The sequence below is a fragment of the Ruditapes philippinarum genome, unplaced genomic scaffold (assembly GCF_026571515.1).
Source record: "Ruditapes philippinarum isolate M1 unplaced genomic scaffold, ASM2657151v2 ctg125_1_1_1_1, whole genome shotgun sequence".
Lineage (NCBI taxonomy): Eukaryota > Metazoa > Mollusca > Bivalvia > Venerida > Veneridae > Ruditapes > Ruditapes philippinarum.
The window spans coordinates 559,827-576,068 of NW_026853776.1; the positions used below are offsets into that span (position 1 = coordinate 559,827).

The 16,242-nt window shown below is 33.2% G+C and overlaps 1 protein-coding gene across 1 annotated transcript in view; it reads right to left on the reverse strand.

Moving 5' to 3' along the window:
* Positions 1-16,242, reverse strand: part of LOC132737850 (uncharacterized) — a 128,171-nt gene that overhangs the window by 34,290 nt on the left and 77,639 nt on the right. The window contains exons 89-106 of the mRNA XM_060725210.1: positions 15,897-16,085; positions 15,311-15,433; positions 13,276-13,458; positions 12,651-12,773; positions 12,056-12,241; positions 11,368-11,664; positions 9,546-9,845; positions 8,914-9,096; positions 6,424-6,546; positions 5,813-6,010; positions 5,389-5,517; positions 4,745-4,930; positions 3,995-4,123; positions 3,200-3,382; positions 2,623-2,751; positions 1,515-2,030; positions 890-1,009; positions 55-237 (exon numbers count right to left, since the gene is read on the reverse strand). Coding sequence (XP_060581193.1) covers positions 55-237; positions 890-1,009; positions 1,515-2,030; positions 2,623-2,751; positions 3,200-3,382; positions 3,995-4,123; positions 4,745-4,930; positions 5,389-5,517; positions 5,813-6,010; positions 6,424-6,546; positions 8,914-9,096; positions 9,546-9,845; positions 11,368-11,664; positions 12,056-12,241; positions 12,651-12,773; positions 13,276-13,458; positions 15,311-15,433; positions 15,897-16,085 — 3,480 coding nt within the window. The remainder of the gene's footprint in view (positions 1-54; positions 238-889; positions 1,010-1,514; positions 2,031-2,622; positions 2,752-3,199; positions 3,383-3,994; positions 4,124-4,744; positions 4,931-5,388; positions 5,518-5,812; positions 6,011-6,423; positions 6,547-8,913; positions 9,097-9,545; positions 9,846-11,367; positions 11,665-12,055; positions 12,242-12,650; positions 12,774-13,275; positions 13,459-15,310; positions 15,434-15,896; positions 16,086-16,242) is intronic.

Below are 16,242 nucleotides of genomic sequence, written 5' to 3' on the forward strand. Positions count from 1 at the left end.
ATGTAAAATCAAAATTAAAATAAAATTGAAGTAAAATCTCCTGGGTCTACTTACATTATCGGGATCCGATGCTGTAACATCTACTGCAACATTTCCAAGAGGGAAGTTTTCATTAATTGTCACTTCATAACTTGGCAGACTGAATCGTGGGGCACTTGGGTTACGAATCACATTGATTCTTACATTTGAAAAGCCTTTGTTGAATGGGTAGAAGGTATCATAAGCCTCTAGTCGCATCTGAAATCAAGAGCAATTTCCATAATGTATTTAGCATACACACTACAAATTGTACACTACAAAACATTGAGCTGAACAGCAATGTTTTTTAATAATCTTTCAATAAATGAGAGAATAAGTCTATTTACATATGTAGGCATGTACAAGATTTTCCCAATTGTGATATTGACCTCAATGATTTTTATTAATAGAATTTTAGCACTACCGAATAGGGATGGGGGGGGGCATCTTACTGTAAACAGAAAAAAAGAATAGAGTTCATTCTGTAAACAAAAAGAAAATAAAAACAGAAATGGCCCATTCCATTTTGGGCAGATGTCCGCCTGTCCATACTTTCGAACTAAACATCAAAAGTTTGTATTACATTCCAAAGTCTTGGTGCCAAGTGAATGAAACTCATATAGTATAAACCAGTTAGCACCAAACTTTTGATTTTAACCCTGAAGTTTGAGTGACCTTGACCTCTGAGCTTGTCCTTATGAAGTCATCTTCATATGCTGAACAGTGGTTTCAAATTTCTTAACAACAGTTGACATGAATTAATGAACTTCTCTATTTCCAGACTTTCCTATCATTTATATTCTACTGGGCACACCATAAAAAGGCACAAAAACTATATTTTCTAGTACAAAAAGATAAATTATTTACTTACATTGTAGAAAGTTACACTTTCTGAAAGCAGACTTTGCCTGACAAATATTTGACCATTCTGATCAATTCTGAAGAAAGACAATGCCGATCCATCACCTACAGCCTGATAAAATATCTGGTTCTGAAAGTATAAAAGTATGATAATATGACTAACTGAAACATCCCTATCCTTCTGTTGAGGCATTTCTTTTCATTTTACACAAAAGTCAGATTTACAGACAGGTTGCATTCAATTGTAAAGGGAAAAAATGCAATTTTTTTTTCTTTTGAACATCAACCATTTTGCCAATCTTTTTTTTACCATTTTATAATCAGTAGTTCTATGGAAGGGCCAAAGAATCACTGTTGTAAATTTGCTTTGCTCCAATTTTTTTTAGTTAAAATATTAAAATCTATATGCAATTTCAATAGTAAAAGTCAGAACTGGTAAATACATTTTGTATATTGATATAATTTTGAGATGTAATAATATGTTGAATAATAATTGTATAGCTAAAAAAAAAAAAAAAAAAAAATACAACGCAAAGTACTGCAAAAAAAATTTAAAACAGTTTTTATAAGTTTTTTTTTAGCAAAAAAATAAAACAACTAAAATTGGTACTTTATGAATGTAGTAAATACCGTACCTTAATATCCTGATCAGTTGCTCGAACAGATATGATAGGAACTGAACTATTGACTGGTGAAGTCTCTGGAATAGTCACGGTGTAGTCAGTCAGATCAAAGCGAGGATCAAACTGATCTCTCTCAATCTGTATCTGTACAGTTGATGTTCCGAATTTCTCTGGGTAGGCATGGTCACGTACTCTTGCTGTGAACGAATATGTATCTCTGATAGCCAAGTTCAAATTTTTCTGTACGTACACACATCCAGCTGTTGTCATGAAGAAGTACTCGGTGGCAACATCATTATTGTTCAATGGATTATTTACGCCAGTAATTTCATAGGAAAGTAAATCTCCATCTGCGTCATTGGCCGTCAAGCACAAAACTAGAGTACCCAGATTTACATTCTCACTTATTTCACGTACGTAGAAGTTATCTTCAAAGATGGGACTGCTTGGATTACGTATTACATCTATATATACATCTTCACGAGCCCTCTCAGTAGGGAATGCAGTATCATAAGCTTCAATTGTCATCTATAAAAAGTTTGAAACACAACATGAGAAAACAACTAATGTAAATAAGTAATAAACAATCAAAATTTTAAGTAATAAACAATCAAAATTTTTTCATACATTTTTTACAAGCTGTAACTGCTGGAGGATACATCTCTTGTATCGCAATTTTAATTTTACTACCAAGTTTGTAAGGAATTCAAAAATGAAGAAAAAATCCAAAGGTTTGAATTTTTATCACAATGCAATACTTAAGGTCATGTTGCAAATATACTCGGGTGCAAGTTATCAGTCAGCATGTACCAGTAACTCAGAATTTAGAGTCATCAACCCATCTTTATGTTAGCTAGATATTTTCCTTAAATGAAGAAAGCCAGGTTAAAGGCCAATTTTAAGTAATATTAGTAATTAAACCAGTATTTGAAGTAAATGACAAACCACTTTGAATGTGTATTTTTGTTTGTTTGGTATTATGTTGCATCGCCACAGTATAAGTCATGGCGACTTTCCAGGTTTACTGGTGCCCTTTCATGCATTATTTCTGGCTCGAACTGGCACCAAAGTAGAATCTCACACACAAACACACAAAATAAAGAATAAAATAAACACAAACCACGTAAATGAGAGATGAGTACTGTTCATTAACAATGCTTCTGTACATTACAATATCTCCACTTATTTCATTCAATCGGAAGTAGTCTGTGGCAGGGAAATATCCTACAGTTTGGTAACGTATCTGACCCTAAAAATAAATTCAATTTTTCAATTAGGTACTACTTTCTGACGCTTATTTTTAAGTTCAAGACAATAACAATAGTTCATGATGAAACATTTTCCAATACTTTACTTATTTGATTTTAAGCTTAATTTAAAACTTTAAATTAAATCATTTCCAAAAATCAACCTTTAGTTTCTAAATTTTCAATGAATATTAAATCTGAATCCTTGAAAATAAAGCCAAATATTCTTAATACATTTTAATTCATGAATATTATCTATTTACCCTAACTCTGCTGAAAACCAACTAATATTAGCCTTTGCCACCAGTATAGAGCTGGGCCCGACTAAACAAGTGTTGTCTGACCTGGCTCTATACTGTTAGCAGTGTCACTTAATTTCTAATAGACCATTCTTAATTTAAAGCAAGTCAAATCTACTATACCGATTCAAAAGAATAAGGGTAAACTTACAACAAGGTCATTATCTCGTGCAGACACAGATATGATAGTGTCATTCAAACGTTGGGATACTGCAGTAATTGTCCTTCTGTATGGTGTATTAACAAAGAATGGTAACTGATTGATCTGTCTGGTAATGCCAATTCTAGCTGTAGCAAAGGCACTTCGTGTTCGACTTCTTGCTTGAATTGTTAGCTTAAAATATAAAACTAAACTAAGCATCAACAAGTTCACAGCTTAAACTTATTATTATTATGACTTGAAAGGCTGTTTTCTAAATTCATTTGCTCTTACAAAAATCTTAATTTTCTGTGATGAAGAAAATTTGGTGGTAACAAGATGTTAGCTAATGCTGCTGCTAATTAAGCTTAAGATTACATTAATCCATCAAATTACTTTCCTGAATATAACCATTTAATTAAAAACATTCCTTTTTACTCTCAATCAGAAATATGTTAAGACTCGGCTTACTGCTCGAGAACCTTACGGAAAAACTAAATAGATCATGAGTGAAATGCGAGACAATTATAAGTCAGCTAAAACAAATGGTTATTTGCATTTGTTTTGATTTTTTGTTGTTTTTTTTTTCAGTCATCTCGACCTGTAAAGGTCATTTAGACAATTTCAAGTTTTACCGATGGAAGAAGACCTCAGGTGCCCCTTTGTGCATTTTTTTAGGCACAAACCAGCACATAAGAAGAACCACAAGCCTTCCATAAACTAGTTTGATAGCTTCCTTACATGAATGAATCCAAAGTCCGACAGAATTTAAACCTAGAACATTTATAAGTAAATGTAAAAAGTTACCAGGTATTGAGTAATGAAGGGGTCTCTGACAAGATCTCGCCTCACAGAAATTTCTCCAGATTCACGATCAAGGTAGAAGTAGTTAACACCAGAATCTGTTCCATTTACAAGTGTATAAGTCACAACATCCTGTATAGAAGAAAAACATTTGTCACAATACTGGAAATTGCATAAAATGTTCAGAAAAAATACAATAACCTACCATTCGGACACAAATATCAGGGTGTATTCATGTCTGGTTGGTAAGTCTGCTAATCTTGGCTTACCCTAACCTAAGTATCAGTTTTCACCAGAGTTTCAGTTGTATGTTGGCAGGCATTTACCCAGTAAAAGTGTGTGTGTGTGTATAGACCCAGTTCAAATACATGTACTAAGCTTGTTTGTCCTAAAGCATCTTCCAAACTTGTCTGTATGAATTATTTAATTAAGAAGTGGAAGACAAATGGCGTTGCTAAAATTTTTGCCAAACAAAATTGTGACAGAAGTAAAAGTACAGACAATCTATTCAATTCATCAAAATGGAGATAATTTGTAGTTGGACAAAAAGTCATAACTATTTCTGCAGTAAATCGTAAGCAAATTCCCAATATAGTATGAGAATTCAAATGCATTTCTTAACAGACATGATTAGCAGGTGTACAGAAAGGCAAAAATGTATGAAAAATTACCCTATTCACATGGAAAATCAAACCTAACAAATAACTATTGACGTACAATAAATAATAAAGCAAACAATATGGTAAAACTCACCCCATCCTGATCAACAGCATCTACATCAAGTATGCTGCTACCTATTGGAGTTGTTTCTGGAATAGTGACTTGGTAGGTGGCAGATGGTGTGAACACAGGGCCTACCTCATCACGAATGACTGTAATTAGCACCGTTGACGTGTCACGAGCACTTGGATATGCTGTATCGTAAACAATTATCTCAAGCTGTAGAAAGATAGATAAATTCTGCATAAATCTCCATTCTGATAATATATTTACATTTGTCAACATCAAAACTGTGTAAAATTATTCAACAGAATTTTTTTTAAAGTAGATTTTTCATCTTTTCCCTGCTACATTTTTTTATCATAAACTCGCATTAACTTATTTGAAACCAAGTCCAATCTCACAGCCAAAGCTTTCTTGTCACGGCACCATAAAATTTGAGGATGTGATTGTGAGTAAACTAGGCGTTATGTAGAGTTTGTTTCCTTTGTCAACACTAAATGTTTACATACATACATGTAGGAATTGAGGTTACATTAAACACAAAGATTTCATGCAAAAGCGATGTTACATGATGTTGCACCAACTCTACAAAAAAGAAAATATCTTTAAAAGACTTCAGATGGTTTAACACAAGCCAATTTTCAAGTTGTATATTATGAAGTAAATCAACTTACACTATATGACTGCCTGTTAAGACCATCCTCTCGAAGACTCCTTATAAGACGTATTTCACCATCATCTGAGTCAATCGTGAAGAACGACTGTGCTGGATAAATGCCAGTAGCCTCGTATCTTAGTTGTCCCTGTATAATAAAAATGCATATTTACAATAAAGAGACAAGTCAAGAAATCAATTCCATATTTTTATTAACTATATATTCATGCAATTTACTAAATTTTACTGTTGAAAATTATTCAGGACTAGGTTAAAGCTGCTTTTTAAATGTTAAATTAAAAATACCCCCGAGGAATTTTTGCGAGATGACTTTTTATAATTAGTTTTTTTTGTAAAGATCACATGGCTGGGTTTTTTCCAACTAGTGGACCACTACATCATGCACCCATGAAAAATTTACTGGCGGGAAATAAATATTTCACCTGCAAGTCAGTATCCCTAGCAGACACACGGGTGTAGATCACATTGTTGTTGTTAGTATTGAAGATATTCTCGCTAATCTGGGTCTGGTATGGTTCGTTAATGAAGAATGGCGGATTATTATCTCGTATTACATTCACTGTCACTTGAGCAACATCGGTTCTTTCCACAACACGCTGGTCACTGGCCCTCAACGAGATCTAGTATACAGATAAACAATAAATTAACATTTACAATTCAATTTTTTTAGTTACATATTTGTTACAATTGTATAGACAGTACAAATATAAGTCAAAACATGGTTTAACTTGAGCTTTAATCATTTAGAAGAAATAATATGCAAATACATGTTTAATAAATAATAGTCTATTAATTCTTTTCTTAGAACAAGCATAGTCTGTTTAAGGAACACATTAACAGTTGACTTCTGACACTAGTGAGCATTAGTGAAGGCCCTGTATTGTGCATAATTGATATGACAGCTTACACTAGGACAAATGATAGATTATCAATAAAAATAGCTCAATATTATCATACTATGTACTCATGATCTAAAATTGAATATTGCACATAAATATGACAAAGAATGTTAGAGAGAATTTTTTTTACTTACCGTGAATCTGGAAATGGTTGTATCAAGAAGTGATTTTCGCAGATATATGTCTCCGAGATCTGGAGTAACGTAGAAATATTCTTCTGCCAATGCATCTCCAAGCATAGAATAGCGTACAACATCCTAGAATACAGAGGAAAATTCACATAGTTTGATAGAGAAGATATTAATACAGGAACTTGTTAAGGAGCTGAAATCAAATTTTACTCATATTGCTTCTTTCAATCAAGATTTTGTTTTTGTTTGGGTATTATGTTTTACCAAAACAGTATAGGTCATATAGCAATTTTCCAGCCTTAGGTGCCAAACTTTGTATTATTTTAGGCACAAATGGGCACCTTTTAGAACCATCAATGTTCCATAAGCTAACTGAATAACTTCCTTGCATGAAAGAATCTAAGGTCTCTTGCTGGATTTGAACCAACAGCAGTGAGGGGCAAGTGGTTTGAAATAAACAACCTTAACCACTCTACCACGGACACATACATGACCTAAGGTGAGGGTTTTAAAATATACCAAAACTTGTTTGTTCACATAGTTAGCTTCCATCTTTTGCTACAATACAATTCGTTAAGACTTATTATTTTACTTCACACGACACAGTATAGGTCATATGGCAACGTTCCAGCTTTACTGGTGGAGGAAGACCTCAGGTGCCCTTCTGTGCATCATTTCAGGCACAAACGGGCACCTGAGTAGAACCACCAAGGTTGGATAGCTTCCTCACATGAAAGAATCCAAAGTCCCTGTCGGGATTCGAACCCACAGTCGTGAGGGGCAAGTGGTTTGAAGTCAACGACCTTAACCACTTGGCCACAAAGGCCCCAAAGACTTCTTATTTCAGTCATGGCTGGACACCTGGGCATTTAAACAAGAGGGCCATGATGGCCCTAGATCGCTCACCTGAATTATCAAACTCATCCAAACAATTACCTAGACAAGCATTCTGACCAAGTCTCATGACAGGTGAGTCAAAAATGTGACCACTACAGTGTTAACAAGGATTATCCATATTTGAGCAGTGCGACCTAGTTTTTTTACCAGGTGACACATATTCAAACTTGACCTAGAAATCATCAAAACAAACTTTCAGACCAATTTCCAGGATACTTGGATCAAAACAGTAGCAACTAGAGTGTTAACAAGATTTTTCTATTTTTAGCTCCGGTGACCTAGTTTCACATGCGATTTCGAACTAATCCAAGCAATTACCTAGACAAGCATCCTGACCAAGTTTGATGATAATCGAGTCGAAAATGTGACCACTAGAATGTTAACAAGGTTTTTCCATATTTGGGCGGTGTGACCTAGTTTTTCATCCAAGATGACCCATGTTTGATCTTGACTTAGAAATCATCAAAAAAAACTTTCAGACCAATTAACAGAATATTTGGATCACAACAGTAGCCACTAGAGTGTTAACAAGATTTTTCTATTTTTAGCTCATGTGACCTAGTTTTTCATCCGAGATGTCCCATGTTCGATTTATTCCAAGCAATGACCTATTCAAGTTTCCTGACCAAGTTTGATGACAATTGAGTCAAAATTGTGACCACTAGAGTGTTAACAAGGTTTTTCTATTTTTAGCTCCTGTGACCTAGTTTTTCATCCGAGATGACCCATGTTCGAACTCATCCGAGCTATCACCTAGACAAGCATCTTGATCAAGTTTGATGATGATTGATGCAAAAATGTGACCGCTAAAGTGTTAACAAGGTTTTTCTATTTATAGCTCCGGTGACCTAGTTTTTCATCCGAGATGACCCATATTCGAACTCATCTGAGCTATTATCTAAACAAGCATCCTGACAAAGTTTGATGATGATTGGGTCAAAAATGTGACCACTAGAGTGTTCACAAGGTTTTTCTATTTTTAGCTCCTGTGACCTAGTTTTTCATCAGAGATGACCCATGTTCGAACTCATCCAAGCAATTGACTAGACAAGCATTCTGACCAAGTTTGATGATGATTGGTTCAAAAATGTGACCACTAGAGTGTTCACAAGGTTTTTCTATTTATAGCTCCTGTGACCTACTTTTTCATCCGAGATGACCCATGTTCGAACTCATCCGAGCTATCACCTAGACAGACATCCTGACCAAGTTTGATGATGATTGGGTCAAAAATGTGACCTCTAGAGTGTTCACTAGGTTTTTCTATTTTTAGCTCTTGTGACCTAGTTTTTCATCCGAGATGACCCATGTTCGAACTCATCCGAGCTTTCAACTAGATAAGCATCCTGACCAAGTTTGATGATGATTGAGGCAAAAATGCGACCGCTAGAGTGTTCACAAGCAATTGTGGACGGCCGGACGGACGACGTACGACGGACGACGGACATAGTAGAATGCAGGAAACAAGATTCATGTCCAAGGTAAGGAGGGATTAATGATTAAGAATAGCAATAAAACTTCATATTGTGAATTTTCTATGACTAAAACACATAATGCTATAACATGAAACAAAATCAAAAGAAGGTTCATGTTTACCCCATCTAGATCAATTGCAGTGGTATTAACAACTATGCGTCCAACACTGTATGTATCCGAGATAGTGACAGTATATGGATCATTGATGAAATTTGGTCCACTTGGATTCTGAATGACGGAAATATTAACGTTGGTGACATCAATTCTTGTCGGGTCTGCTGTGTCATAGGTCTGAACACGGAACTGTAAACACAAGGAACATGATAAAATATCACATTAAACTTCTATTTTTTCCTAAAAATGGTTTTCTAAGCTTGAACTTTTTCTTTATGTAACCAATACACATACAAATTTCTAACACTATTTCCAGTTTGAATGATTAAAATTGAACTTGCTATATTTATAAGAAGGAAAAACATATTTAAGGATGTTTTAATATTAAATATATACATTATCACATAATTGTGTTGTTGCAAATAAACATTGATAAACTTTCAACATAGATCACTTAAGTATTCTTGCTATTTGTCAATTAACTGATTGATTTAGTGTATACTATTGTTCTTTCACAAAAATCGTGAAAATAAATATGCTAGAAATATTCACTCCAAGTAAGAGAGTAAAATTAACTTAAATTTTTTCACCACCACATACCAGGGTACATGTACATGTAGTTATTTTTAGAAACTTACAGAGTAAAACTGAGGTCCATAGAAAAGATTGTCAAATTCAAGTGTAACTGCGCCAGTGTTGCGTTCAACTGCGAATGGGTAGCTGGTTGTGATTGCCTCATAAACCAAGGTACCGGCTAGATCATTGTCACTTGCAGTAACTGATAATACTGTAGCACCGACTGTGAAAGTCTCCTCAATGCTGCGTGTATATGGCTCGCTGAAGAAAACCGGTGGGAACTGGTTCCTGACCACACTGATGGTTCCAGTTGTATTGGCACATCGTGTGGGTAAGCCATTGTCACACACCCGATAATTCAACTGTAAATTCAAAATATTTGAAATAAAATTATCAACATTTCTTATCAAAAAAAAATCTAAATATATCAAATTTTGGACTTTTCTTTTGAGGGTCCATTGTTCCTGACTAGCTAAGCTTGAATATCAAACAGTATAGAGTTTGACCTTAATACAAGTATACAATAATAAACCAGTCTTACTCTATACTCATAAGCATTACATGCTTATAAAGCTGCTTTTATTATAAATAGGGAAATAGCTTAAACGCTACATGTATAAAACATTTAAAATGAAAAATTATAGATACCAAAAGCAAAATATTTTTTTAAAGGGCCATTATTATTCCTAAGAAATAATATCATTGTCATTTCTCAAAAACTTTATATTTTTGGTATCTTGTTACATACAGAAATTGATTCATTTGCCACATTGTGGAACTATCTTCTGCTACTTTTGCTCTATTGGTAATTGGTTAAATTACAGTGTATTAGTATTTTGTATGGAAGTCAAAATACTAAATTGTTACATTTTGCTATTTAAATGACACATTACTGTGCATGTAGCCTACTTGTTTAGTGTAAACTTTCTGCCTTTTTCATTTTTTTATTAAAAACCTTGAATTTTAATAAAAAAAAAAAAATTCAATTAGACTTTCTTAATACAAAATACAAAGAATCTAATTATTTAAAAGAGGCTTAGGGGCTGAATGTTAATTTGCCTTAAATATGCATTATCTTGAATGAAAAAAACAATTTACAAAAATATATCTATAACAAAACTATTACAGAATTGCGATTTCAATATAAAAAATTAGAAATTAGTTCAGAATATTGAATAATGAATTAATAGATAGATATAAGATAGATAGAATTATTTAACTTATGAATCCTGAAATTACATGTAATAACTGTTTATTCTTACAATGTATAACAGAAGTTACTCATTATATAGAAATGTTTCACTTAGGACAATATAGTATTCGCATGTATCTGAATTTATAGATAGTCAAATATTATACACTAGCATCACAATGTTGAATATAAAAATCGAAAAAGCATATCTGTAAATTTGCGCTAGAAAAAATTTCAAAGTGTAAATTTAGGTTGTACCCGATTTCAAAATTTGTTTTAAAGACGTTCACAATTTTAAAAATCTAGTATATAGATGAAACATCAAATTAATAGGCAATTATTCTGTTATCTTCAATTTTTAATAGAGCATGATAAATCCTAGTTGCTTTAACTAAAAAAAACTCTAACATAAGGTGTTCATCCATGAAGTTTAACCGTAAATTGCAGTCGTTTAAAGGGCTTTGACTGTTAATAATAAATCTCTAATTTATATTATGAAACATGAACGGCTTCATAAGACTGATTCAATAGTTATAAAAATTTTGGAATGTCAGAAAAAATTCTTTTTTAACTACATTACATTAATCTGATCATCACTGTACATTCTGAACAATTGTCCATCGCAGTTGTTAAAGGAATTGTATTAGCATATTTTTTTGGACTTGATTAGCATTTTTTTTTCATCAATCAACAGCTGTCACATTCTGTACAACACTTCCAATGGCAGTTGTCTCGGGAATAGTATTAGCATAGCTTGGCAGCAAGAACCGTGGACCATTTGGATTACGAATAACTGAGAACAGAACAGTAGCTGTTGCAACTTGGTTGGGTCGAGCATCATCAACTGCTGTCACTCGAGCAATGTAAGATGATGAATAACCATAATCCAACCTCAAGTTGTTGGTGGTTCTGATAACACCTGTTATACTGTCTACCTGGAAGAAACTCTGCGAGGGATAGTCACCAATCATGTTGTAGCGAATGTTTCCCTGTAAACAGTGAAATAAAAAAATGTTTTAGTAATGTACAACACAGCCTCCATAAATTGAAAATGCAAGTTCTCAACTCAAGTACTTTTTTACACTAGTACAATGCCCTAAGAAAAGATGCTCAAGTAATAAATAAATAAAAATGCTTTACTGCATGTCTTAACTTTAAGCATGCAAAATACTGTTGTTAAACATTAAAAATATAAACATTATCTTAATTTCTCGACATAAAACATGAGTTTAAGACATTTACTTTATGTCTGCAAATTGATTCTAGTAACATTTTAAAGAAAATCAAATTCTACCTAAAAAATATCAAAATATAACCTTTTGAATCAAGGACTAAATTTTACTATCATTTATCAAACATAACATTTAAAAAAAAACTAACAACAAGATCTTGATCTGTAGCAGTAACAGTGTAAACAGAGGCCCCTGTCTGAACAAATTCATTCAAAGTCTCCCTGTATGGCTGTCTAATAAACACAGGTGGGAACTGGTCACGTATTACTGTTATGAATGCTTCAACAAAGCCTGTTTTTTCCGGACTGCTGTTGTCATTGGCAACAATTGTCATCTGTAATAAAGTAATCACTTGTATATTATACATTACAAACACTAAACAGGAGGTGTTCTTACAACAAGAACATCCCCATTCTGTCAGTCACAACAAAATTTTAACTTCTTAAAAACCATAATTTTTTTAAGCATAAATGGTTTATTTTTCAGAAGTTTGTTTATGTGGTATAATTTAATAGATTTAATAGATAGCATAATTTTTTAACAATTTACATAAAACTAATACCAGTATGTAAGGCAGTAGGGAAAGTTTCCAGTACTAATGGTGAAGTCTTTCTAACCTCAGTTGTCTTTTTAGTAGAAAAATCAACTTTCTGTAAGCTAGAAGGTAAGTTTTTACATAAAAATGTTTTCCAAGTTTTTACACCAGTATTTAAAACATAATTAAAAACTAAAATACTATTCACCCTGTATTCAGTTTGAGCAACACCAAGTAGCGGAGCTCTGACACAGATGACACCTGTATCTGCACCAAGACTGAAATAATTCAACGTGTTAGTCTCTCCTGTAGCTGCGTAAGTCACACGATCCTGAAAAAGAATAAAATGACAAGTTGAGTAATCTTGTTACCTTTAAATTCACTTGCAAAACATTTATTTTATATAAAGTCATTGAACCAAATATTTCAACTGCTGGCCATAGAGACATGGTACATGTATTGACCATTTTTTATTTAAAGAGTATGAACAGTTGGATTTAGTTATCAAACAAAGACACTTATGGTGTAATGCCACTCTATTAAAGGAGGACCTCTGAAGCATTATTTCAAATGATAGCACCTGAGAAAATTATTGACCTATATGCATATTATATAGCTTTGTCACAAGAATTATTGTAACCAGTCCAGAAATGATTGTATACATTTCTTATTCATCAATCTTTACTCCTCAAATCGACACAAAATAAAATGATCGCTTAAATTCAGGTGATATCTCAAAAATGTTTCTAAGAACATAATGAGCTGAGCATTTATTTTCAACCTTCTTCATCATCATGTTGTACTTTTTTAACATATGAAATATTATAACTTACGCCATCATCATCAGTTGCTGTAACAGTGATAATACAGGTTCCTAGAGCAATGGTTTCGTTGATTGTTACGCGATATGGTGACTGAAGGAAACTTGGTGAATTCTCATTCCTGTTCACAGAAATTGTGACAATCTCTTCTGCTATTTGATTTCTGTAAGCTGTATCATATGCCTGAACTCGAAGCTACAAGATAAAAATTGAACATTTTTCTTCAATACAAATATAAGTATGCCTTTCTCAGAATTTAGATTTTTTGGTATGTTTTTTTTTATATAAAATTTATAATTTGTTTATTACTGCCATTTTTTAGATGATAATGCAATGATGGCGAATTAGAAAAACAACTGCTCTTGCCTTAAATATGGCTTTTGTAAGTTTATCTATTCATTTTACAAAAAATTATGTACCTATTTACATAAAACAAAATTCATTTACATGCTTTACTCATAAAAAATGGCCTTAAGTTATACTAGCATTCCTTATTATGAGTACTAACTTTTCATAGCTTACATATGTTCTAACAAGAGCGATCAGTAATCACATGTGTCGCCTCATGATGGCCAATTTCATGTTGGGACAAATTTTGTGACAGACGGACAGACAGACGGACAGTGCACAACTAGACTAACCACTCTGTACTGATCATTCCTGTAAAATTTGGATAAAATTGCACCAGTAGTTTATGAGGAGTAGTCCGGACAAACTTTTGCGTATCTGGCAACACACTGAAAAAAACACCTTTTTATCAAAGGGCCATAACTCCGCCAAAAATCATTCAACCGGAAAACCCGTGCAATATGCGCAAGGACTTGAGCTACAAATCAATCCTGTAAAGTTTCATTGAAATTGCATAAGTGGTATAAGAGAAGTAGTCTGGACAAACTTTAAAAATAAAAATTATTAAAGGGCCATAACTCAAACAAAAATCATTGAACCGGAAAATGCTGACAATATGCACAACTAGACTTGGTACTGATCATTCCTGTAAAGTTTGGATGAAATTGCACCAGTAGTTTATGAGGAGTAGTCCGGACAAGCTTTTGTGTATCTGGCAACACACAGAAAAAGAAACCTTTTTATCAAAGGGCCATAACTCGGCCAAAAATCATTCAACCGGAAAACCCGTGCAATATGCGCAAGGACTTGAGCTACAGATCAATCCTGTAAAGTTTCATTGAAATTGCATTTGTGGTATAAGAGAAGTAGTCCGGACAAACTTTAAAATTAAAAATTATTAAAGGGCCATAACTCTGACAAAAATCATTGAACCGGAAAATCCTGACAATATGCACAACTATACTTGGTACTGATCATTCCTGTAAAGTTTGGATGAAATTGCACCAGTAGTTTATGAGGAGTAGTCCGGACAAGTTTTGTGACGGACGGACGGACAGACGGACAGACAGACAGACAGACAGACAGACAGACGGACAGACGGACAGACAGACGACGGAGAAGTGATCCCTATATGTCGCCACTACTCCGTAGAGGCGACACAATAAAAATATGTTCTAAAAATATATCTTAAAAAAAACATATGAATCTATCCAAAGTACTGTTTAGCATGTAAACTTTTTATAACTCAAAATGTAAGCTACTCATAACTGACAACAATGTATGTTACTCATAACTAACTTTCCATGTAAGCTATTTATAACTGAAGGCCATGTAAGCTATTTAAAACTTAACTCAAAATGTAACCTGTTTATAACTTACAATGTAAGCTAATTATAACTTACAATGTAAGCTATTCATAACTCACTAGCAATGTAAGCAAGTCACAACTGATTGTCATGTAAGTTATTCATAACTTACTTAAAATGTAAGCTATTCATTGCTTACAGTGTAAGCTACTCAAAAGGTAAGCTATTCATAGCTTACAATGTAAGCTATTCATATTTTGCATTTCATACTCACTATGAAACTATTCATAACTTACACAATCATAGTATTTCATGAAATGCAAAACTTTTTTCACCTTACCATATATTCTATAAATAGCTTACTGTCAACATTTTATGCCTTGTTAACTTACAGTGTATTGGAAACTAATGCCTGTTCTAAGGTCATTCTTTGTGAAAACCTCTCCAGTATTTGAATCCACACGGAAAAAGTATGGTGCGCTATCATCTCCAACCACAATGTACTCTATTTCTTGCTGTAAACATAGTAAATGTCAACTCAAGGGTACAATTTTCATTATTTTCAAAAAGGTATACCATAGTTTCAAATATAAGAATTTTCTGGTCGAGAACTATTTCATCAATACACATTTATCTAAATATGAAAATGAAGTAAATAGTATTTTTCAGTTTTATTTGAATTTACAGAAATTGTTAATTTTACTTCCAGATAAATCCTATAATTTTAAGAGAACCAAGCCACATAAAGTTGCAATACAACATCAATGCCATTCTTAAGTCACATCCTTACAAGGTTATTAAAAGTATTGCCATTTTTAAGTCACATCCTTCCAAAGCTATTAGAAGTATTGTCATTTTTAAGTCACACCCTTCCAAGATTATTAGAAGTATTGCCATTTTTAAGTCACACCATTCCAAAGCTATTAGAGGTATTGCCATTTTTAAGTCACAACTTTATAAGGTTATTAGAAGTTTTACCTCCAAGTCTGAATCTGTGGCAGTAACTCTGTAGATTGAGGAGCTTGATGCAATATTTTCTGAAACTGAAGTCGCGTATGGTGTCTGTCTGAACACAGGTGGCGAGCGTGTACGTGTGACAAAGATTGTAACTGGAGCCAAGGCAAATCTCTCCTGAGGGAATCTCTGATCTCGTGCTTGTACTTGCATCTGTAAACAAAAAATATCTCTATCATTTTAATACGTTACTTTCAAAGCATTAATTAATTCCTTTACAAATCTGTTATATATTATGGTCATTTTTGTGAAACTGTAAACATGTTTGTAATGAAAATTAGACTTAAAAACTGTTCTAAAATATTTGAAA